This window comes from Hippocampus guttulatus, chromosome 1 (assembly GCF_054856545.1).
Source record: "Hippocampus guttulatus isolate MCC_2025c chromosome 1, RoL_Hgut_1.0, whole genome shotgun sequence".
NCBI classification, from domain to species: Eukaryota; Metazoa; Chordata; class Actinopteri; order Syngnathiformes; family Syngnathidae; genus Hippocampus; species Hippocampus guttulatus.
In genome coordinates, this window is record NC_141261.1 from 26139076 (window position 1) to 26164180 (window position 25105).

General features: G+C 43.6%; 2 protein-coding genes across 4 annotated transcripts in view; one reads left to right on the forward strand and one right to left on the reverse strand.

The window, feature by feature from the left end:
- Positions 1-1285: 1285 nt before the first annotated feature.
- Positions 1286-25105, forward strand: part of mical1 (microtubule associated monooxygenase, calponin and LIM domain containing 1) — a 40260-nt gene continuing 16440 nt past the window's right edge. Inside the window, exons 1-13 of one of the 2 annotated variants that reach the window (XM_086122816.1) lie at positions 1286-1343; positions 5695-5972; positions 6855-7062; positions 9120-9227; positions 9322-9417; positions 9558-9713; positions 10081-10181; positions 10286-10543; positions 11280-11395; positions 11888-12014; positions 24279-24357; positions 24461-24608; positions 24706-24896. In XM_086122816.1, coding sequence (XP_085978942.1) covers positions 5715-5972; positions 6855-7062; positions 9120-9227; positions 9322-9417; positions 9558-9713; positions 10081-10181; positions 10286-10543; positions 11280-11395; positions 11888-12014; positions 24279-24357; positions 24461-24608; positions 24706-24896 — 1846 coding nt within the window. In that variant the 5' untranslated portion in view covers positions 1286-1343; positions 5695-5714. The other variant, XM_086122807.1, reaches the window with a different exon arrangement.
- LOC147211162 (uncharacterized) lies at positions 12586-18358 on the reverse strand. Of its 2 annotated transcripts, XR_015102156.1 has the most exons (3): positions 17051-18358; positions 16449-16964; positions 12586-13980 (listed from the first exon to the last, which is right to left on the reverse strand). XR_015102156.1 is itself a non-coding variant. In XM_086122831.1 (2 exons), exons 1-2 carry the CDS (start codon positions 17881-17883, stop codon positions 13974-13976), a joined length of 840 nt encoding a protein of 279 aa, XP_085978957.1. In that variant the 5' UTR covers positions 17884-18358; the 3' UTR covers positions 12586-13973. The 2 variants fall into 2 exon arrangements, 1 of the variants encoding a protein (XP_085978957.1); XM_086122831.1 differs by lacking the exon at positions 16449-16964.

Here is a 25105-nt window from a genome sequence, read left to right on the forward strand (position 1 = left end):
ACAATTTGATGGATGGATGAATGCTGTTCAAGAGCATGCTGTGTCACGTTTGGACTCCATGCACAGTGTTAAAAAAAAAGTGTAGTTTTCCAGTTTATGTATTCTGAAAAGAAACATATGTATATTCTAGCACTATAGTTGTTGAGGCTTTTTCAAAAAATATACCGGTAGGCCTTATGTGGCCCATGTTGTGGATACCAAATGTGGCCCGCTAAAGGACCGTAATTCATTGAGGTATGTGGACTAAGTGCAAATGGATTCTGTGGCCCATCACTGGGCCACACAAATTTTGCTATGTGGGTCACGACCCACGACGCTGGCACAAGCTCAACATGTTGCCCACAATACAGTAGACCCAGATGGGGAGGCCTGGTTGCTATGGTTGGATCTACGTGCCATGATATGCAAGATGACTAAAGAAAGAAGAAAAAGGTCACGACCGAAGGTTGCTGATGGTGTAGTGCTACACTCGCCTGACTTGTGTGCAGGCAGCGTGGTATCGCTTCCCACTCATTGGCGGTGTGGATGTGGGTGTGAATGGTCATTTGTCTCTCTATGTGCCTTGCGACTGGCCGGCGACTAGTTCAGGGTGTAGTCTGCCTTCCGCCCGAAGTCAGCTGGGATAGGCTGCAGGAACTCCCCGCGGCCCTCTTCAGGATAAGAGGCGTGAAAATTGATGAATGCAGAAAACGGGTGCGCCGCGACATTCGCAATGACATCAATTTCATTCGACAGCAGAGGGCAGTATTGGCCAATTTGGCAGCCCGCTGAGTTTGATGAAAACGGATGGATTCGTTTGCTTAATTCTTCTTCCACAAACGCATTTTTAAACAGAACACCGTGTTTAGACTAGTAGGGGACACCGTATATTATTGTAAATAACATTTGGTGTTGAGCTCCCTCTACTTTCAAAGTCTGAATTCTCACTTTCACTTAAGGTTTTTAATTAGTACTGTGAACTTTTAGCAGTTTTTTTAAGACAAGTATTTGTACTTCTATTTGAGTACAGCGTGGTAGAGCATCTGCCAACTCTGAACAGCAGGCTCGGAAGCAAAAATACAATCAAAAACATGCTACAGTATGTGTCAGAATATTTTACTATTTTGAGAAGACAATTTTGGTGGGTTATTTTTTTTCTTTCGGCGCAAGCACGGGAACATAAACGATTCGAATATTGAATGAAAGTTGCACGAACAAACGATTCTCGCCGAGCTTTTTGTCGCTCGTGTTACGTCACGAGGCCATGATAGTGTCTTTGAAGGCACGCGCGCGTCCCACAGAGTCCCGGAAGTGATCGGCGGCGCGGACAAGAGCGCGTAGTCACACACGAGCGAGCGACGCAGGTGAGCTCGCGCACGTTCGTCACCTGTCCGCAAAGAGAAAGCAACACAAAAACACAAAACAAACAAAGCATGTACTCGACGAGCAGGATCTAGTCGCACAGGCACACAGGCGGGTTTCTTGTCTCCTGCTTACTGTGAGCGGCGACGCGAGAAGGAAGTAAGTGGACGCACTTTTCACGATGTTTCCGGACCCACATCTGGATGTGTCGCTGCCTTGTCGTGTGCTTGAGGGGGGGTTTTTTTTGGTTTTTTTTGTCCCATCAACTGTGTTTTGTGATCTAATTGTGAAATCGTTGTGGGGTGAGGTGAGGTTTACTCTTGTGTTCGCTCCAGTCCTCAAATGAATAGCTGGATGTTGAGTTGGAGTGTGTTAACTCGCATTTAATGACAATTTAAACTGAGGATACAGTCTCAAACTAGGGCGATGATTTGTTTTGTGTTCTGATGTTTTATTCTTATTTTATATTAAATGTTGTATAAAGCGCTTTGTTACAAGATATATTGTCTAACAAGATGCCCGCGTTGATGTCTTGATGATGTCAAGCGTTGGTTGCCTGTGACGTATTGGTGTGAAACCCACAGCTTTTTTTTGTGGTCCTTTTTTGTAGCCCAGTAGAACAAATACAAATGGAATATCTCCACTGAAATAGGGATTTGACTTTGTACAAATATTACAAACTTTCTCTCTCTTATCCTGCCCCTAAACACAATTTAAGAAGGCTCTCAAGTCAAAATAAAACCCCTCTTTGCTCAAGTAAAAAACAAAAAATAAATTTTTTTTGGTTTGTTTTAATCTACTTAAGTGAGTTGTTTGTGTAGTGTCACCACGAGAACAAAACTTTTATATCCATTGTGAGCCGCAAAGATGACGCTCCTTTCAAACCCCAAGCAACTGTGGATGTCTGTTGTCGTCAGATAACACAAAAGGCTTCTTCAGTGGTCAACTTCACAATAATTTGCTGTTGGAGTTTGCGTGTTCCTAATGGCTCCAAATAAATATCCACTTTTCTTTTGCATTCCATTCAATGATGTTGCTTAATCAGTGGGGGCAACTGTGGTTAGTCCATTTGCTGCACATTTCTTCGTTTCTGGCTCGTGATCTTGGTGCTGGCCTTACCGCGTGGAGTTTGTTTGTTCTCCAGCTTCCTTTAATGTTCTAAAATCATGCATGTTAGAGTCATTAGAGACTCTAAATCAGGGTTAATCAAACTTTTCTTGCAATTGGCTGCGACCAGTCCAGGGTGCATCCCACCTCTTGAATAAACAGTGTAGTCTCGCGCTGGTTTAAAAAGAAGAAAGGTAGCACAGGAGATTGATGTGACATGTCTGTATGTCTCCCTTGTTAAGTCTCCTGCCAGGCTGTAGCCAGCAGACGGCATGACAAAGTGGGTCAAAGCCACAACCTTTACGAATAACCACATGGCTTTTCTTCTCCAAAGTAGCACACAAGCAGTCAAATGCTCCGGCCATGACTGTCTTTTACATAGAAGTGTTTATTCATCATTCACAACTATATTTGGAAAGATCACATTGCGCGAGGATGTGATCTTTCTATTTTTAGCATGAATCTAAAAAGAGGATATTTAGATATTCCCGAAGAGTTAGATTTAAGAAAAAGAAGCCTGTAGTGATCATTTAGAAGTATTTTTAGCTTTTGTCAGGCTTTTAAAAGGCAGCCAACATCTTCAGTCTGCCTCCCTTGTGGGTTGACCTTAATTACTGGAGGCAGGGCAAAGGTGGCTGGCACCTAGTTTAATGCTATGTCGAGGCTGGGTACCGTCTCAGGCAGTACAAAGTGCACACAATCAGGAAGCCACGTCCATGTTTATGGGCAATCGTATGTTGAATCACTGGAGGGACGTGTTCGAATTGCGCCATCAAGGAAAACTGTGCCCTTGTGTCCATGATGGCGGGGTTGCAGACATTGTTTTCAAAGTCATGCATTTAAGGTACATGTGACACACATTTGGCAAAACCATATTCAAATCGAGAATAAAAAAACTGAAATAAAATACAGATTCACAAAAGTCCTGTTCTCTGATCTTGTTTAATAAGGTGTGCCAGATCCAGTTTATGGATATTCAAAGTTGACATTGCTTGGGTCAGAGTGTATCGGAATGCCACATACTGATAGGACGATGTTTACTTTCTGTTTGGTTTTGCCCAAAATCAGGGAGTTCGCTAGTGCTTCTCCCACAGATTTAGTTGGACGCAAAGTTTTGAAGCGTTGTCACATAAAAAAAAAATTGTATGACTTTTCTATTCACAGATATACAATAGTTTACTCCTCTTTTAAAATGTCTTTTATTATTTCATCTCAGTGTTATTATACTGTATGTTTGAAAAAAATCCACCCATAAGTTTTTTTTCTATAAGACTTGTCCTCTTTTTGTTACAAACCCCTCTTGTTTTTGTTTTTGTTTTTTTTTTTACTGAATTGAAGAAGAATTGAACTAACTTGGTTTCCTTGACCTCTGATTTGAGAACTTTGTTGTGCATAAAAAATAAATTGAAGTTGAATGTTCATAGTTAAAAGACATGTTGTTGGTCTCATTTCACATCCATTGCGGTGTTCCTTGGAGCCAAAAAAGATGACAATTGACATGTCTCAACATCTCTGAACCATCGGAAATGACAATTGTACAGCTCTGTTTAAATATATATACTGTATATAATGATTTTTTTCATGTGGCTAAATGCGTTTGAGAAAATATTTGGACAAGAAGTGTTGTACATTAGTTGCCATCCAATAATTACAGGGTTCATTTCAAAACAAACTTGGCACAATTCTGACTGAAATCCACAGTTAAAGCACACACAGCACCTGGCTGGATTATTTGACCGCTTGTTTTGTGGTAGTGATGTCACAAAACGTGGCAAAGGAATCTTGAATGCAGCAGCATAAACGTTCAGTCAGCCCTCACGTTAACACGCACGTTTGTGTGCCGCGTAATTGTGACTCTGTGGCACAGGTGGAGGACAGCAGAAGCAGCAGAGCGCAGGTTACGGTATCTTGCAGAGCCGTTGCCTTGGTTACTTGGCGGAAATTTCATTTCCAAGAAATAACATGTACGGCAGGTTCAGCCTGGTGTTGATTAGGTCACACATACTGTACGTCTCATTGTTTGACTGTAATATTGACTCTAAAGATTAGTGTGTCTTGCAAAACAACCACCTTAAGTCAATAATGAGAGGACATTGTTCAAAATCAGACTTTTTGCTTGTTAAATTTTGACTTAATTTTCAAGCCTTTTCTGGAAAATGCATGGGGGTTTTCTTTTCTTTTCAGTACCACACAAATACCCATTTCGTAGCTTTTGTGTAAGACTTTGCTTCATTCTTGCATTTCCCGTTTGTCTTCCTGATTTGATGAGCTCTCTCAAACTTGATAAATGTAGTTCTTTTTTACGCATGTACTATACATTTTTTATTCTACTAAGGAATTGGAGAGCTGGCCATCTGTCAATAACGATGTCTACACCAGGGCTGCAACTATACTTTTAATACTTTGTCATTTATTTATTTATTGTGTGGGATTAATCAATGAATTGGATAAAAAACAAAAGTGAGTTCCATACCTTGAGTTAAAAACAGGACATTATTTCAAATTGAAAAGATTCAGTGACTGGTTTGGTCCGTAACATCTGCCAGAAAATTGGCAAAAATGTTGATTGCGGTTTTCCAAAGTAAAGGCAAATATTTGCAAATGTCTCATTTTGGTGAAGACACAGAAAATCAGTCTGCTTTCCTGGAGGACTACAGAAATTCACGAATATTACTTGTTGAGAGGCTTTAATTCCAATGATTTGATCAATATCTCGGTCTCTAAATGATGAATGAAGTGGTTGTTGATGAGTTTGGAGTGATTAGTTGAATCAAGTGTCTCTCCACCACTGTAGAGGATTTCTACATCTACACTATCCTGCTGAGTTTCTGTCTTTGCAATGGTTTCCAATCTCGCTTTTGATTGTGCTATTAATTTGAGACAAAATGTAGAAAAGTCTGCGGTAGTGTTCAACGTGGAAAAAGTTGGACGCGTCAACACTGAAACCAACAACGAGTTTGCCACCTCAGGCTGTACGCAAGCATGCCACAAAAACGCGGACGTGAAGTTCCCTAAACAACAAGGAGGAGGTTGTTCATGAGTCAGCCAACGTGCGCACTGTTTAATCATCAGGCCTATCATAAGAAGCGATGAGTGAGTGGGGGACTTCCCATCACACAGGAGGTGTAAAATGAGATGGGGCCTATAAAAGTCCAGCAGCGAACAGCAACAAGGTCTTTTGATCATGAAAGCCTGCAGGCAAGAAGTCCTCCAAACTAAACTGGAACCTCTTTTTGTGCAACGCAGCGCCGCAGCTCTCGCTCGCCATGGCGAGCCAGGACCCCGTCAACCCTTCGCACGCGGCCTTTGACCGTTTCATCCAAGCGCAGGACTGCAACGACGTCCAGCGACACTTCAATGAGCTCTGCCGGCAGCTAGACGTCAATCTGAAGGATTTCCGGAGCTTCTACAGCAAGCTGAAAGAGAGGCTCAACTACTGGCGGGCCAAAGCTTTGTGGACTAAGTTGGATAAGCGGGCATCTCACCCAGACTACCAGCAAAGGAAAGCATGCACCAAAAACAAGGTATTGCTGAGCTGTAGCTCTTCGCCTTTCAAAAGCATGTGTTTTAAATTGTCAGACAGCACACTGAGGACTTTTACAGCAGGTACATTGATCCCCACCGATTCACCAATAGGGTTGGAAATTTCCAGTCGTGTTCAAAGTTGAAAACTTTGATTTATCCAAGTAAGGCAATTAAGAACAGAATCAATTTTGCCATGCTGACCTGGCTGCGGGCAACAGTATAGAACGAGAAAATCTCCACGGAACTTTGGAATGGACCTGCTGACTCTTGGAGAGCCGCTGATTTTGGGAATGACATGGTGTGTAAAAGTCGATCTGTTCCAAGGTTTGAATAAATTGAATCGTTCAGGGAATGAGATTGATCGGAGGTAAAAGAAAAAAATGTAATAAATTCTTAGTTTTGGTCTTTTTAAGAGATTAGAAAAAAAAGATGGTAAATAATGCTATGCTGACATATAGCAAGATAGCAACCAGACAAAGTGCTGAGACAGTACACAAAATTAGGGATGTTCAAAGGGTGGTATCACCTTTTTTTAAGACCAATACTCAAATCTTGAGTACTCAGTGACACAACACCACTATTTATTTATTTATTTATGTATGTATGTTGCGACAGCCATCGCGAGTACTTGATACCTCATTTCACTCATTTTATTTACTTATTTATGAAAGGAATAGAACCAGGAATTTACAAACCTTCATGTTGGCTCACAGATTATTTTACTGTTGATCATATTTTGGGGGTCTTGTAGAGGATGACACCGTTTTTGCCACCAGTTTTGGAAAGTTGAGGCTGCAGGTCGAGATCTGGTTGGTGTTTGTGAGCCTCCTGTGGTTGGCCTAACTGTCTGCGCGTGTACTGTATTTGTTCCTCCCTTGCAGTGTTTGGTTTTGGGTGCTGGGCCGTGCGGGCTGAGGACGGCCATCGAACTGTCGCTGCTGGGGGCTGAAGTGGTGGTGCTGGAGAAGCGAGAGACTTTCTCCAGAAACAACGTTCTTCATCTATGGCCCTTCACCATTTACGACCTGCGCGGCCTCGGCGCCAAGAAGTTCTACGGAAAATTTTGCAGCGGCTCTTTGGATCACATCAGTGAGTGACTTTTGACATGTGATAGCAGGGTACACCGGTGGCACTTGTAACTTGGCAGTTTTAAAACTTAGCACTTGCTCCAATCAGGAAGGAATTAAGAATCACCACATTAACATTGCAAATGCTTAGTTTAGTCCTTTGTCCACATGTGAAAAGGGAGAGTCATAAAGCAGACAGAAAAATTGTGAGGGAAAACATATTTGTGAGCTAAGAAAGTAATTGTTTTGCTCAAATTATGTTTGTGATGACATGGCCTGCTTTGTAATCGTATATTTTTGATTATGAGTCTTTTTAGCTGTATTTCCTTGAGAATGCTTGCGGAAACGTTTTAACTGTTAGCTCTAAGCCAAACTAGCTCGTTGCTAATGCACCAAGGGACAGTTGAAGCAAACTTGCTAGCGTTCAGTTGTTGATTCATTTTCCGATCCGGTTAAACTCACAAGGGCCGCGGGGGGTGCTGGAGCCTATCCCAGCCATCTTCGGGACAGTCTGAACCGGTTGTCAGCCAATCGCAGGGCACACAGAGACAAACATCCATCCACGCTCACACACACACCTCGGGACAATTTAGAGTGTTCAATCAGCCTGCCATGCATGTTTTTGGAATGTGGGAGGAAACCGGAGTACCCGGAGAAAACCCACACAGGCACGGGGGAGAACATGCAATGGAGCGGCAATCGAACCTTGCACCTCTGCACTGTGAGGTTGACGCGCTAAGCACTCGACCACCGGGCCACCCACAGAAACTCCCTTTATCAAAAAGGAAATGACACACATTTCAAGGTGTCACTGAAAGTAGAGCAGAAGATGAGTTCTGAGAAGGTGAAACAGAAAATAAGCATGACAACCTCTGATCGTGTGTTTTAAGTCATGTGCTCTGCAAAACCACAGCAACTTTGTTTAAATATATTTGCACAAGCGTTTAATGTCATTAATCTTTATCATGGCCTTCATTTCATAATGTAACGTTTCACCCTGAGGTGAATGATGAGATGAAACCAGACTGTAAGGTCAATTGCAACATTTCACTTCTTGTATTTGGGATTACGTCATGCATATTGTTTGTTTTGCACAGGCATTTTACAAGCCAATTATTTGTGAACACTTGAATCTAGTTTGCATAGCAGCGTGAACATCCGAGGTCAAGAGAGCTGAAAGTAAGACACACAAATGGCAACACATTTAAGGAACTGAATGACATAACAAGCAAGCATGAAGGAAGTGAACATCCAGCAAATAATTATGATCATTTGTGTCAAGGGTGTGCTGAAGCTCGCTTTGCACCTTGGACTGGTTGCCAGTCAATTGGAGGTAACAAACGAGCATTCCCAGGAAATAAGTGTCTCAGAATAATCTTCAATTTCTGTCTTTTTCAGCTCTAAATCTTGTATTACATATATTGAACTACTCAAAATGTACTGTATATCCACTCATTTCAGGTGATTTAATATTTTTGTGTCAGTGTTTGACGTACTGCAACTCCTCGTTTAAGGAATAGGACTGAAACAGGAGGCAATTTTTATGATGGAATTAGTCAACACATAATATATAACCACATGTCATTGATACTACTAGCATGATGGCAGTATAAAATAAATCAACAATAAAAAATATAATATCGTAACAGGACAGAGCCGACATTTGAACATCCAAAACAAATGTGTGAACTCTGTCTTCCCATGGCACGCAGAAGATCTGAATGATGCCACTTCCTTTGGATCCAGGGACATGACTAAAGTATAAATTTGAAGACTTGTCATTGTTAATAGACTTAAAGTATAGTTGGGATGAGGAACTTCGCAAATACTGCATCTTAAAAGGATTATGAAGTGTAAGATGAGAAGAATTAATTTTTTTAGAATAGATCGTAAGTTGTATAACGCAGGCAAACACCTCAGACTGTGTCAGTTGCAAATTTTATGACAGGCATATGCCACGGATGGCCCAAAAAAATTGACAGTGAATCACTAATGTCCTCGGGGCCGTCGTCTTGACGCGCCAAATCTAACTTGAGATGTTAAGACCGTAATGATTGAATTGAATCTTTTGTGTTATAGGCATTCGTCAGCTGCAGTTAATTCTTCTAAAAGTGTCCCTTCTCCTTGGGGTTGAGGTTCACACCGGAGTGGAGTTCCAAGGTCTGCTTGAGCCCTCAGGCGAGAAAGGTACACGCCCCCCCGCCCCGATCTTATTTTTTGGGGACGCAATCAGTGGAGCATCTGCTGTGCTGAGGCACTGCTGTTTTTTTGTATTTGACAGGCTGGACAGCCAAGGTACTGCCTGAGACTCACCCTGCTTCAACCTTCCAGTTCGATGTTTTCATTTCCGCCGGCGGAGGCAGGTTCGTCCCCGAGGGTGAGACAAACGACACACTGCTGTCGCAAGGGGTCCGCGACCGGCTGCAATCTGACATTTTGGAAGGCCTTACGCCGTCACGCGAATACTTCCTCGTTGTCATCATCCTGCACGTTCAGCACTGCCATTCTGCTTGCTAGGCTTTAAACACAAGGAGCTGAGAGGCAAATTGGCCATCGGCATCACGGCCAACTTCGTCAACAGGAACACGGCAGCAGAGGCCCAAGTGGCAGAGATTAGCGGCGTGGCCCGCATCTACAACCAGAAATTCTTCCAGGATCTGCTGACTGAGACTGGTACGAGTCCACGTGTGAATAGATGACAATAAGGCTGGGCGATAATAATCACAATTATTTTGGATTATGCAATTGGCTGTCGACCAGTTCAGGGTGTACCTTGCCTACCGCTCCAAGACAGCTTCAGCGCGCCCGCGACAATTATTTTTGACTGAGGTTGAAATCACGATTTATAAACGCAATTATTCATTGATTTCAAAAGTTAGTATTTATTAAATTACCACAACTCAACTTTCATCCTTAACATTTGATGAACGTTGAAGCTCTGAGGGACCCAAAATGATCCTTGGAATAAAAGTGTCAAAATCATTTGCATAATTATTACAATTCCTGTTTTCCTCACTCTCTCTGCCATCCTACTGTTCAGGTATTGATTTGGAGAACATCGTGTATTACAAAGATGACACCCACTACTTTGTCATGACTGCCAAAAAGATGAGTTTGCTGAAGAAAGGCGTCATCAAGCAGGTGCGAACTGTCACCAAGAGGAACCGTGGTTGTTGTGGATATCAGCTGGCAGCACAAACGCAAGATCTGGCCAACGTCCTCCAACTTGTCATCCTGTTGTCCAGGACTTCAACGAAGCGGAGGATTTGCTGGCGCCCGCCAACATTGATCAGGAGGCGCTCCGTCGCTACGCCCGCGACGCCGCCTACTTCTCCACCGGGGGGCGACTGCCTGAACTGCAATTTGCTCAGAACCACGCCTGCCAGCCTGACGTGGCCGTCTTTGACTTCACGTGCATGCAGCGGGCCGAGAACGCCTCGCTTGTCAGGGAGCGCAGAGGCAACAAACTGTTGATGGCTCTGGTTGGAGATTGCCTGGTTGAGGTTGGTGCACCTTTGCTTTGCCCTTTACCATTGTTTGTCACCGACAACCGTATCCATGCTGACTCTTATTGTTCACACTTGACATGATATTCATTGAACACACTCGCATAAGGCCACTGTTGTCCAGACAGCATTTGTGGCATAACTCAAAATTCTCAGTTGACACGGATTGTATCATTTGCTCGCATTGTATGACACCGGAGCATCTATTTACGAGAGACTCGACCTGCAGGTTCTTCAAGAGACGAGCCATCATGCAAACAAAATATTGAATTAATTTAATATTTATCTTTAAAGGGATTTTTCTTTTACTTTAAAATGTCTTAAAATCTCACATTCCCCGTGGAGTGCGAGCACCCCCATTTGAGAACCGCTGGCTCTCAAGATGATCATCAAAGAGCATTTGACTGCTGATTGGGACTGGCAAACAAGTTCACCTCTCGATCATCAGAACCTCCCAAATTAAATCACGGAGTAGAGAATAAATATGTCACACACACTCTTCTTTGTTTTCTCATGTATTGTGCTAGCAAGCAAACCTTTCGTAAATCAGGCCCTTAATTGTCGCTCTTGTTTGTGCACATGAATGGCCGTCGGTGTCTGTCAGTCTTGTGATTGACAGGTAATCATTCCAAGGTTCATCTCGCCTCTCGGCCTCTATCAGATGGGATCAACTCACAAAATTAGTTAAGCAGTGTCACAAGTAGTTAGAGTTCATTTGCATTGTCCTCGGCAGCCATTCTGGCCTCTCGGGACAGGCATCGCTCGGGGATTTCTGGCGGCTTTTGACACGGCATGGATGGTGAGGAGCTGGGGTATGGGAGTGCCTCTTCTCAAGGTCCTCGCTGAGCGGTGAGTGGAAAGTAACACTGCGTGAACTAGTGGAGATGAAATTTGGGTGGAGTTGTGATTAAATAACATCGGGACCTCTTTCGAGCTTTCCAACTTGGCCTCATTGCCGAACTTAGAATAATCTAAATGAAAATTGTCTTTAATTTGGAACCATTTTTTTAAACCACATAAAATTGAGATGCCTGCTATTGCATTGTAATTCAGGGCTTTATAGCAATGCTTATTGTTGACTAGGTATGCCTATTAGCATCAATACAGGAACTGCATTTCAAAATTTAAACTTTTAGTTTTTTTTTTAAATTTCATTGCAGGTTCAAAATATTTTGGTTTTCTTATGATTTAAAACTGATACTTGTGACCAACCATTTGTAAGAGCAAAGATTTTTGTGTACGTCATATATGTTTTCTTCTTTATGTGAAATGTGGCGCAACATATCAACTAATCTGTATTTGTCACTCTGACGTCTGCTTCTGCTTCCCTGAAATGTGTAGAGAAAGTATCTACCAGGCCCTGTCCCAGACCACCCCAGAAAACACCAGTAAAAACTACGCTGCCTACAGTATCGACCCCAAAACGCGTTACGTCAGAGTCAACCTCGCCTCCATCCAGACCAGCCAGGTCAGCCACATAATTCCATCTTTTTTTTTTTTTTGGCCTCATTTCAAGAGTCATCACTTTCAATGTCGCCATTTACAAAAGACAGTCAAGCTTCTTGGGATTAATTTAATGTTTGAACAACTCTCTGGGAAAATGGAGACGCTAAAACTTTCAGTTGTACAGTGAAACTCCTCTACAACGAAATCGTGTTTGCAGCAAGAAATTTTTCACAACAGGGTTTTTTTTCACTGTAGCAAATTTGATCTCAGATGTAAGCACACACACACCCACACACAAACGTATGTGTACACGCACACACAAACATATGTGTACTCTATTTTTATTCCAATAGTGCATAAGTATGAGCACACACTTATTTGACACTTCATATTGTCAGTGTAGAAAGAAAAAAAAAGAAAGAAATTGCGAAATTTACGATCAGCATTGTTGGAGGATGATCAAACAGGGGGAAGTGTGTTGTTGTCGACACGGCGGGATCCCTTGACCGTTCTCCACTTCCCCAGGTCCTCCGCGTGTTCGTTTGATTCGGGCTGAGTTGATGTGCAAAAGTCAGAGGCTGGAAATGGAGAAGTTCTTGCAAGATGTTTTACTGAACGTTCAGGGCACAACACGAATCGATTCGGGCTCCTGTGAGTCTAAGATTTCATCAGGAAGCCCCGAGCAACTACAGTCACACGTACATATAGGCATAGTATGTTAATTATATTAATTAGGGGCGGGCAGTCCTTCCCCTTATGTAAAAATCGGAAACAAAGAAAGTCAAGCAAAGTTCGATTTTGGCATTTTGACAAAGTACAGACCATATCTGTTGGTCCACAAATCTTGAGATTAGGGTTCCTCTTCGAAGGCACTTGACAGCCTTCAGGGACTTTCCCAAGGTGGGAGACGCAAAAGAAAACACTTGGGGGGCTGTTAATCACTCAAGGGGAAATAGGAGCCCAGCTTCACACTACATTCTTTGTTTTAAGTAGCGGATGTTCAGGACAGAGACCTAATAGTCAAAGTCGACCTGTCTATGATACAAAGTTTTAAGCTAAACATATAACATAGGTGATATCTTCAATCCCTCTCTCGGACTCGAAAGAGTCCGAAAACTTGTTCGAAAAAGCTTTCCCTCTCTCGGACTCGTAAGAGTCCGAAACCCTTAAATGCATCTGAAAACATTATGTAAAGGTGATGTTTCAACAGCAAATACATTGGTGAGATAAATTCAAAACGATATGAAATGTGACAATAATAACGTAAACGTCAAAAACACTAATGTGTAATTCCAGCATGCAAAAATGGCGGTGATCATGAAAACATTGTGCATGCGTCAAATTCAAAAGTTATTTGGTTGTTTCCTATCATATGCAAGCAGATGCCCTCTCTGGTGGAGGCTGAGGAGGAGAGTATTCCTCCGTATGCCAAGGTGGTATAAGTGATAGCTTTGGGAGTGGGGCAGCGATCGTTCGACGAGAGGGGAGTTTCTCGCCTGGTGGATGCGAGTTGCACAAGCAACAAACCGATCAAATACTTGGCGATCATCGTCGGTGGATACTTTGAGTGTGATGACAATTTTAGGGCAGACCACTTGAATTCAGGGTGAGTCGCTGGGAATGCTGTGTGTGTTTTTTTTTTTTTTTTTTTCTCAAGATGTGAGCTCAGCTGCTGTTGGATTGCAGTTTTCCTGGGTGGAAGTTGCTCCTGCGTTGTCTGTTGCCGGGTTCAATTTGGAGTCGTCTGGCTCTGTTCGGGATTCGTCGAGCGTTGTTTCGAAGTCGTCAGGCGTTGTAGTCGTCCCAGGCTGGTCTCCCTGGCTGTTGATGTGATGGAAGCTGATCCCTGTGGGGCCTCAAGCTGGTCTGGTAGACGTCAAGTGGAACCACGTGTCTCCCTTTCCTTGCAGGCGAACCGCAGATGAAGTCCTCTCCGTCACCTTGTATGGACCCGTCCACCTGGGTTCCGACCACTTCCTTTTCAGAACCTTTAACCACACAAGTTCACAAACATTCATTAGCGGTGGAGCATCGGCCTGTTTTTCGGTCAGGCTGGAGAACGTAAAGGTCAGCTGTCGCAGCCCAGGCGGTCCCTCCACCTGCGATTCCTCCAGTGGAGCTGTTGGTGCCGGAAACGGTCTGTTGGTATGACATTCAAATGGTGTCCACCCTTTGGCTGAATTTAGTGACATCCTTACATTCATTAAGGCAATTGGGAGAGCCTGTACCCAATTTAGCTTAGACGATGCTAATGCTTTTGCTAATTTTTCTTTGATGTTCCTGTTCATTCTTTCAACTTGACCTTGGGACTGTGGGTGGTACACTGAACCAAAAGAGTGTTTTAAACCCAGGGCCCTTTCTACTTCTTGTAGATGTTTGTTTTTGAAATGAGTTCCGTTATCGGACCTGATTTTCTTTGGGAACCCATGAGTTGGAATGTAATGATTGATCAAGTGTTTAGCCACAACGTTCGCTGTTTCCGTTTTGCATGGATAGGCTTCTGGCCATCCTGAAAAAGAATCCACAATTACCAACAAATACCTGTATCCTGACACTGGTTTGATCATGTCAGTGAAATCCATCGAAACCACTTGACCAGGAGCAGTCACGTCCGGATCGTGAGTGCCCTGTGGTGGCTTCGTCGTAGGCATGCTGTTGTACCTGCTACAAACACTACAGTCCTGTAGTTCACTTTTTACAATCGTTCTCATGAAAGGGTGCCACCAGGTGTGGAGTCGTCTCAGTGTTTCATCCACGCCTACATGGCACACTCCATGGGCTTCACTTATCAACTGTTTCAACTGTTTTTGTGGTGGGATGCATCTCCTATCCTTTTTCTATATTCCATTATCACTCTTTGCACCCCCTTTTGACTTCCACACACTCTTTTCTTCTGGACTGGCTTGCTCTTGCCACAACTTGACCGTATCCTCATTCACCTCTTCCCTATCGGTTAATTCATTCTCACTGATCATTAGTTGCAATGTGGGAAGATGATAGCCTGCTGCCTCTTTCGCCGCCTTATCAGCCGAATCATTTCCTTTTGCTACAAAGTCTGAGCGTTTGGAATGTCCTTTGCATTTAATGATGGCCACTGCTTTGGGCAGCATTAAGGCATCTCGCAATGCTAGAATGTCTTGATGATGCTTAATTGGCGTTCCTACAACAGTCACAAAATCATTTCTTTGCCACTCAGCCAGAGCCGTGTGTATTACCACGTGCACATATGCTGAGTCAGTGTAAATGTTGGCAGTTTTTCCCTGGGCTAGCATTAAAGCTGTTTGAACCGCAATCAGTTCAGCTCTCTGTGCTGATTGAGGACCTGTTAGTCTTTTTGCTACTACCGTCGTGAAGTCGTCATTCGTCATTCGTGTCACAGCGAATCCCGACTGGAGTCCTTTTTCTCCTTTGAAGCAACAGCCATCTGTAAACAGTATCATGTCTGGATTATTCAATGGTGTCTCATACAGTTCTTCTCTGAGCGTGTTTTCGTCCACTATCCGCTGTGTGCAGCAGTGTGGTTTTCCTTCCATCATTCCTTCCGCCATGTTGACGCCTTCGTGCGTAAACAAGATGTGGGGTTGGGTTAGTATTGTCTCGATTTTTCTTTGTCTCCCTCCTGTCATGGTGAATGCCTGGCTTGTGACGTATTGTACAGTGCTGTGTGATGTGCGGATAGTGAGTGGATGATGTAAAACTATGTGCGATGTTTTCTGAACGAGCCGAGCAAGAGCTGAGGCAAAAGCCGCACATAAAGGATGTCGTTGTTCATATACGTCAAGTGGAGTGGATGCATACAAGCAAGTGTATCGTTCACCAACTCCCCCTTTCTGAAAAAGCACAGCAGACACACTGCTTGATTTTTCAGACACATCAAGAAAGAACATTTTGGTGTAGTCTGGAATGGCCAACGAGGCCGCAGAGGAAAGAAACTGTTTCAAGCTGATAAACGATTGGTCTGCATCAGAAGTCCAGGTAAGAGAGTGAGTCAAGTTTCGCATGCCTTGGTCATTAACCATGGCGCGCAAAGGACGTGTGAGTTCAGCGAAGTCTGGAACATGGTGTCGAGAATAATTACAAAGTCCCAGGAAGGCAAGCATTTGCTTGACATTGGTGGGTTTGGGATGGTGCAAGATGTCATCCTTGTGTGAAGGTGACATGCCTGTCCCGTGTCTCGAAATGAGCCGCCCAAGGAATGAAACTTGAGGGCGTGCGATTTGAAGTTTGCTCTTCGAGCATTTCAAGCCAATCGTTGCCAAGTGAGCAAGCAGGGATCGTGTGGCTTCAACACACACAGTTTCAGAAGGAGCAGCCAGCAGAATGTCATCAACATATTGGATCAATAGTACTCCGGCTGGGAGAATTAGTGGCGCCAAAAGTTGCTTCAAATAGGCATTGAACAGGCCTGGAGAGAGAACAAAGCCTTGTGGCAGTCGGTTGTACGAATAGCACTCACCATTCCATGTGAATGCGAAATACTCCATCATGGAGTCATCAAGCGGGATGCAAAAGAAAGCATTCGCCAAGTCTATACAAGTGAAATGAGTGTGGGATGGTGCAAGTTGAGATAAGGTAGAATGCGGGTTGGGAACAGGCAAGGTAGGTGTCAAGACAGCAGCATTGATGGCGCGTAGATCGTGAACCATGCGGTATTTTCCGGTATTCTTTTTTTCTACGGGTAGGATGGGAGTGTTATATCGCGAACGCGGAATTTTGCATAGAACACCCGCTTCCAGCAACCCATTTATTGTGTCTGTTATACCGAGACGCCCTGATTCTTTAGTTGGATACTGTGGAATATAAATCGGCTCGGGTTTTATTTGAAAAATGACTGGAGTGACGTTGCATCGTCCCACGTCTGTTGAGTCGGTGGCCCACAAGTGCTGTGGAAGTTGTTCGAGCATGGATGCAGCGAGATCACTATCGGTCATTTCTCTGCCATGATGCCTGTCCAAAAGATTATGTTCAAGAACTGAAAAGGGATAAAATGCATCAGATTGGATCCAGTAGGCATCGAGAGATTTGGAATACAACAAGTTTTCGTGTATTGTTTCATACCAATCAGTCGCCGTTGTACACTCCCTCACGAATGGACCAAGATCCTTGGCTGTGTGTTGTGGAGAAACCATCAGCGAGACATGTGGATGGCAGGGTGGCATATACGGGTCGGACGGATCTGCCATCATGTACCATTTTTGTTGTTCGTCTGTTAGAGAAACCGAAAAGGCTACTCCTGGCTTTCCTACAAACAAATCGCCCATGTTCAATTGCCACGTGTTTCCCTCAACTTCCTTAAATGCTTCACTGTACACTTCATCACTTTTTCTGTCATAGTAGAGTGTGCAATGCATGCAGTCCGACACCATATCATAAGTGCGAAGGTTGCGAACCCAAGGCGACCATTTCGTCCAGAAACTCTCCGCCTTCCTCCAATCAGTTGAATCTGTGTCCACTCTCGCCCAGTAGATGTCAGCTGTGGCACAGGCAATTGCAGGTGAGGTGACTTGTCCCTCGAATAGCTGTAATAGTTGAGCGTCCGTGTAGACAGATTGAGTAGAGCAGTGGCAGGAGTTCCCATCAGGGAACTCCAAAGTGAGTCCATCAGGGCTGCATTTTATGATCGGGGCCGTCTTGATGAGGAGATCACGACCCAACAGGTTCACTGGACAATTTGGTGCAAAGACAAAAGAGTGCATCAACGTTTGTGAGTAACATTGAGTGCGGACAGGGGTAGTCATGTGCAGGGTGGTTTCCTCTCCCTTGAATCCAACTAATGAGATGCCGCCGGTAGTAAGGGAACTTTCTGGTGGTAAGGTCATGACGGTGGAATGTCGCGCTCCAGTGTCGACCATGAAAGGTAGAGAAGTTCCTCCTACCGTCAAGTTGATCATCGGTTCCTGCAGACCGCGGCTAGTGGATCCAGGGCCCCATCATTGCGAATATTGACCGGCAGTCGGTGGCAGGTATTGTTGGTTTGGTGGTTGAGGAGGGCCAGGTTGCAGAGGTGGCATGACAGTCTGTTGTGGTGGCTCATTATAGGATTGTTGGTTGTAGTCTCCCCTGCCACGTGACTGTGCGTAGCCTCCTCTGTCGTAGCTCCTTTGTTGTCCTCTGCCTCTGCCCCCCCATCTTTGTCCTTGTGGTCTGGCTCGGCAGTCACGTGCCCAGTGGCCCATTTTGCCACAGTTAAAACATTGTCCTTGGTCACCAGGGGGCGCTCTCCGACCCCTGAATGGTCCCGACTGATACATCATGCACTCAGAAAAGACAGAAGGTGATGAGGTGTTAGCAGCTGGTGGAGTCACGGGCTCCTCCTTTTTCTGCAAGCTTTGGAGCTGCATAATAGTCAATTGGGATTCAACGTTCTTTCGCTTTTCATGTTTTGTTTCGTTATCTTTACTATGTCTCCGTAGATGGTGCTTCAGGTGAGACAGCCAGCGAGCGTGGTCAGCGCCAGGGAGATCAGGGTTTGATTCCATGGACTGGACTACGGATTTGGGAACCCCTTTTAGCACAGCCGCCCGAAATACTTGGGAATAAAGAGAGGAGTCAGTGGGTTGATGACCTGTTTTTAGCGCAAAATCGACTTGAGCGCGATCAATAAATACTGCTGCATCCTCATCCGACTTTGGAGCAAACATCAAGTCAGAGATAACGACCTCGGGTATGGGGAACAAAGCATCTAATGCTGTCAGTATTTTCATAAACTGTGTGCTAGTAAGTGCGATGTTGTCCATAATGTCTGTAAGTCCCGATTGTTTCAAAAGAGTCTCTAACTGAGACAGCGGGCACGATTGCGTCATCAATGCTCTTACGTCACCTGCTGTGAGAATTTGACCTGTCGTGGCGCGCTGGACGGCTTTCAGCCAGCTCTCTCCACCATTCTGCATGGGAGGAAGTTTCTGCAACATCAGACTGAGGTCAGAAGGGGGTGAATGGTTTATAATACATTGCTTGACATCCCGACACAGGGTCCACCTTGGATATCATGGGAGCTTGGAAAGCAATCCCTCCCATAGAACGAGTGTACATGCCTCGCGGGCTCTGTGAAGCATCTGCATGTACTGAGGTGTCGATTTCAGTGTGTCGCGATGTACTCAGTGGTGAGTCTGGATGTGTATCTTTAAGGCTCTGTAACTTGCTTTTCATGTCAGTCATCTCCTTCTGCAGCTGGGACATGTATAGGTGTGTATTCACAGTCGCCATATCCTTCCGTCGTTCCCCCTCCTCTATCTCCTTCTGTCTCTCTTCAAAAATAACATCTCTAGCCTCACGGCTGCGTCTCACCTCTTCCTCTTCTTGTCTGTGTGCTTTCTCCTCTGCGTCTTTTAAGAGTGCGAGTAGCTCGTCACTAACATTCCTCGGCACTTCCTGATGTCTTGTCAACAAACTTTTAAATTTTATAGCTCTGTCTAGCAATTGTCGCGGCTCACGCCTGTATTTCATTAGTTCGTCAAATTCTTTTTGTATCATGTCGATTGAAGCAGTGACTCCTGCAGCCAGCGAGTCCGCAGCTGTCTGTCTGGTCGGATCAGAAGGTGGTCGACCCGCAGCGCCAACTCCATCCCAGTCCACTTGTAGGCTGCCTCCATAAACTGACAAGATAGGACAAACTGGTACAGATGTATCTTTAAGCATTTGTTTTACGTTTGCATAAGGTGAGTCGGTGAAAGGGTTAATAGGCACACTTTGTCGCCCCACGGCAGACTCACAATAGGATGGCGGCGCAGAGGGCAGCTGCTTGACTCCCACACTTTCTGTCTGAGATTCTTTTCTTGACTGTTTTACAGCATAGCCCATTGCCAACAGTCTGGCATTTTTTTGTCCATTTTTCAACTTTCTTTAGACGTCCTCTCACCTTCCTGCCTCTCGGAGACAACTTGTTTGTTCTTTTCACATCTTCCTCCAATATTTCCTTCTTATTCAAACATGCTTTTTCTACTTCTTTCATCAGAGTCACCAAGCACGCAGCCGAAGACATCGGCGGGAACCAGCCCTTGTCACAACATTCTCTCACCCACTCTCTCAGTTCATCCCTTTTTTCTTCCCTACTTTTCTCTGGCAAAGCGCCCACACACACACTACATGCACTTCTCACTTGATCACTCAGCAGCACACTACGGCCATGGTTTGGAATAACATGGGTATCGAACCACTCCAACTCCCTATCGAATTCCCCATCCATCTTTATACTTTAACAACACAAAACAAATTACAAACAAGGACACGACACACAGATTACAAACTAAGACACGACACACAGATTACAAACTCCTCTTCTCCCCTCCTCTTTTTATTTTATTAGCGGCCTTATTTATTTATTTAACGTCACACAAATTGAGGTCAATTCTTTCCCTATCAATCTCGCCCTACCTTATACTGTAAATTGAAATGTGTGACTCCCTTTATTCTTTTTCCCGGGAACCCCTTTTATTCGCGAACTGCAGTATTTAATATCCGTGAACTTCGTTGTCCACAAACTTCTGACTCACGAACCTCTTTATTCGCGAACCTCTTTATTCGCGAACCTCTTTACAAGTGAATTCTCCTGTATTCTCTTTATGATCTTATTAAATTTGAGGAATTCCTGTTTCTAAAATTCTTGACAGAACGAAACAACCCCGCCTAAAATAAGATCAGTCTTAAAATCAACTCGTCTTCCTCGAGGAATTCTAGTCTCTAGGATTCTTAACAGAACGAGACAACCTCCCTGAAGACGAGTTTTTCCTTTCCCTTTTTCCTTATTCTCTTGTACTTCACTTGTATTTGTCTTAAAATCAACTCGTCTTCCTCGAGGAATTCTAGTCTCTAGGATTCTTAACAGAACGAGACAACCTCCCTGAAGACGAGTTTTTCCTTTCCCTTTTTCCTTATTCTCTTGTACTTCTCTTATTCTCTTGTACTTCTCTTCTTTACCGGTTATTTTAGGCCTTTGGTTTAAGCCGCAAAACGAGGAATTATTACTCCTATAACTCGATAATTCAAGCGGAGTACACCCAGTAATACGTTTAAACCGGTTTAAAACGTAAAACGAGGAATTATTATTTCTAGAACTCAGAATTAGAGCGAAATACACCTAGTAATACGTTTAAACTGGGTTTCTCAATTACCAGCCCCAAACTAATTTGGTCTCAAATCAAACGTGAATCATCACATCATATCAGTCAACAGGGCAGAAAATCAATCGAGAGGATAAATGTCCCCTTACCTTATCAATTATGGCGCGCCGAAATTCTGCCTGTTGACCGACAATCAGCTCGAATCACGTCGGGGTCACCAATTGTTGGAGGATGATCAAACAGGGGGAAGTGTGTTGTTGTCGACACGGCGGGATCCCTTGACCGTTCTCCACTTCCCCAGGTCCTCCGCGTGTTCGTTTGATTCGGGCTGAGTTGATGTGCAAAAGTCAGAGGCTGGAAATGGAGAAGTTCTTGCAAGATGTTTTACTGAACGTTCAGGGCACAACACGAATCGATTCGGGCTCCTGTGAGTCTAAGATTTCATCAGGAAGCCCCGAGCAACTACAGTCACACGTACATATAGGCATAGTATGTTAATTATATTAATTAGGGGCGGGCAGTCCTTCCCCTTATGTAAAAATCGGAAACAAAGAAAGTCAAGCAAAGTTCGATTTTGGCATTTTGACAAAGTACAGACCATATCTGTTGGTCCACAAATCTTGAGATTAGGGTTCCTCTTCGAAGGCACTTGACAGCCTTCAGGGACTTTCCCAAGGTGGGAGACGCAAAAGAAAACACTTGGGGGGCTGTTAATCACTCAAGGGGAAATAGGAGCCCAGCTTCACACTACATTCTTTGTTTTAAGTAGCGGATGTTCAGGACAGAGACCTAATAGTCAAAGTCGACCTGTCTATGATACAAAGTTTTAAGCTAAACATATAACATAGGTGATATCTTCAGCATTCACTTTCATTTACATCAATTTCTTGGACAATGTCTTTTATTTTGCTTGCTCCGTCTTTCATTTTGATCACTTTTACCCTCTCTTCCAGCATCAGAGCTCTTCTTATCTTAGCTGCTTGACATCAAAAGGTCCGTTTTGTAGCCATTTTAGCAATGCAACGGCCATCCTCGTCTGAATCTAACAATAACAAATACTTCCTGGCATGCAATGAACTTTAAAGCCAGCCACGGGACGCTTCGTAGTCCTAGATGGCCATAGTTGGCTCTCGAAGGCTAAAAACCTTAACGCTAACTGGAGTGCTTCTCTCTCATTAGCGCTCCAGTTAGCGTAAGGTTTTTAGCCTTCGAGAGCTAACCATGGCCATCGAGGACTACGAAGCGTCCCGTGGCTGTTTTTAGCATGATAACAAGTAAAGCATTCGAGGAAACGTTCGTTTATTTGAATGTCCGTCGAGCCATAAGCAATTTACTCTGAGTAGTTAATCGGATGCTGCGGTTCTAGCTTCAATATCTACACACATAGACAGTGAGGTCCCTCTTGGCCAATCGGAGGCCAGGATGATGCTCGGTAAGCCAATGGCAGAGCAGCTATGAGTATGTTGAGTCCAGGAAACTCGCAGCTGTGACCGAAATAAACATCGTTCACTATGAAAACCAGTGTGGTGGTTGATGTTGCCTTTTTTTGAACGAAGCAGTAGAGGTCGCTGTTGGATAAGACTTCGTTGTAGTGAATGTCTTCGCGAGGCTGGAGCAGAGAAAATGATTTCGTATAACGCAACAGGGGGATTTTCGTCGTATGGGGGGCAGGAGAATGGGAATTGTGTTCATGCATGAAGATTTTTTCACATAAGGGGGTATTTTCGCCCATGTAGGTTTCGTTCTAGAGGAGTTTCACTGTAGTGCATAAGGGGGGTTTTCGTCGTATGGGGGGCAGGAGAATGGGAATTGTGTTAATGTATGAAGATTTTTTCACATAAGGGGGTATTTTCGCCCATGTCGGTTTCGTTCTAGAGGAGTTTCACTGTAGTGCATAAGTATGAGCATACACTTATTTGACACTTCATATAGCCAGCGTAGAAAGAAAAAAAGGGAAGGAAATTGCGAAATTTACGATCAGCATTTACTTTCACTAAAATCAATTTCTTGCATAATGTCTTTTATTTTGCTTCCTCCATCTTTCATTTGTATTACCTTTATCCCGTCTTCAAGTGTTAAAGCTTTTCTTAACTCCTTGGTATGCAAAGATCCATTTTGTCGCCATTTTAGCAATGTAATGTTCGTGCTGCGTCTGAAACTAACAATAACAAATCCTTCCTGTACTACTGTGCATCTGTAAACCAGTGTGGTGGTTACTGTTGCCGTTTCCGAACAAAGCAGTAGAGGTCGCTGTGGCATGCTGAGGTTGGATTAGACTTTTACGGAAGGCTTGTTTTTGTTGTAGTGAATCTCGTTGCGAGGCAAGCGCAGAGAAAAAGATTATGTATAACGGAAGAGGGGAACTTTTCACTGTAGGGGGAGCAGAGAAGTGGGAATGCATGAAAACTTTTTTCACACTAGGGGGTATTTTTGTCCATGTAGGTTTCGTTGTAGAGGAGTTTCACTGTATTAAACCTTTTGATGTTTTTTCAAAAGCATGTATTTAGGGACAATTTTTATTTAACTTTTATATGCAATACACCTTAAATTAATTTATTAGCGGTACTTGAAGAATTTTTTTCATGTGATGCTTGATGGAAAAGGTTTGAGGACCACTGCCAAAAATGACAAGTCTAGTTCAGAATATGGCAGTGATGTTGTCAGTACTTTATACAATAAAATATGTACCTCAAACATGTACCTACCTCTAAATAGTAACATCAGAGAAACCTTTACTTAAAAATATAAAAGTTAATCCTGTATAAATTGAAAAACTGGAAACATTCTTTGGAGACTTTGGTTGGCTTAGCGAAAGTGTATAACTAAATTGTTCCTTGCTTAATTTTTTTAATTGAAAGCATGACATGAATTAGCTTTCTTTGGATCTTTGAAGCTTCGCTGGGCCTTGAAGATTCTCTTCCAAAATGTTCTGTTTTCTCTTCCTTATATAAGGGTTGTATCATACATTTGCGTATCGATGGGCGTGTTATTTGGATACATTTATATAACAGTATTGTTCATGAATAACCTATTATTGGATTTATATGGCATAAGTCAGAATTGAATTGAGAATAAGGGGTAGGACGAAATGAGTTTTTGTCTTCCTATGCCTTTTCAACATGTAATTAATGTCAAGGGATGATCAATTGATGTGTATACTTTTCATGAGCAGTTTCTATGATTTTGCACTAAAGCTGTATTTACTAATTACTACTCTCTCTTTTTAGGTGCAGCACCTTTACATCGTTGATAAATCTAATACGTCAAGCAAGAAACAGAATAACAGACATTCTTACACACGTCAAGGTCGGCAAGCGTTGGCCGCGTTACTTTCAAGATACTTTGCCTTGAAATTCAGTTGACGCATATAAAGGTGGCATCCCGATGGATTGTCTTTTGTGTCATTTAGATTCATTCAGTGGATTTGAGGAGTTGTTGAAATGGTGCCAGAAACACACCGCGGGTTACACCAATGTGGAGGTGAAAGATTTCACCAATTCGTGGAAGTCTGGGCTGGCTCTGTGTGCTTTGATCCACCACTTCCGACCTCAGCTCATGTGAGTCGCTCACTGGAAGTGAGAACTCACCAGGCAACAGTAATGGGGCGGCGTCGAAAGTGAGAGTGACTATGCTTCTTCTTAACCACTTGCGCAGAGACATGAGCTCCTTGAAAGCGTCCACATGCCTGCACAACCACCAAGTGGCCTTCAACATCTTGGAGAAGGAGCTCGGCATCCCGCCAGTCATGTCGGCCGCTGACTTAGCTAATGGCGGGCAGATGGATAGACTGTCATTGGTCCTCTACCTCACACAGATCAAAAACGCCTTCACTATGGTCCCACCAGGTAAATTATGGAGATGCATCTGCCCAAAAAGCCACAAAATGTCAAAATGGTTGTGAACAACTTATTTTGTTGCAATGTGCGCAATTAGACAACAGACAGACGTTATGACAGTGAAACCATAAAAAAATCTTTCATCCTCTCATCCCATTATTTCTTGTACACAACAAATTAATTGTTTGCTAGTTTTGAAATTAGTCAACTATAGTAGT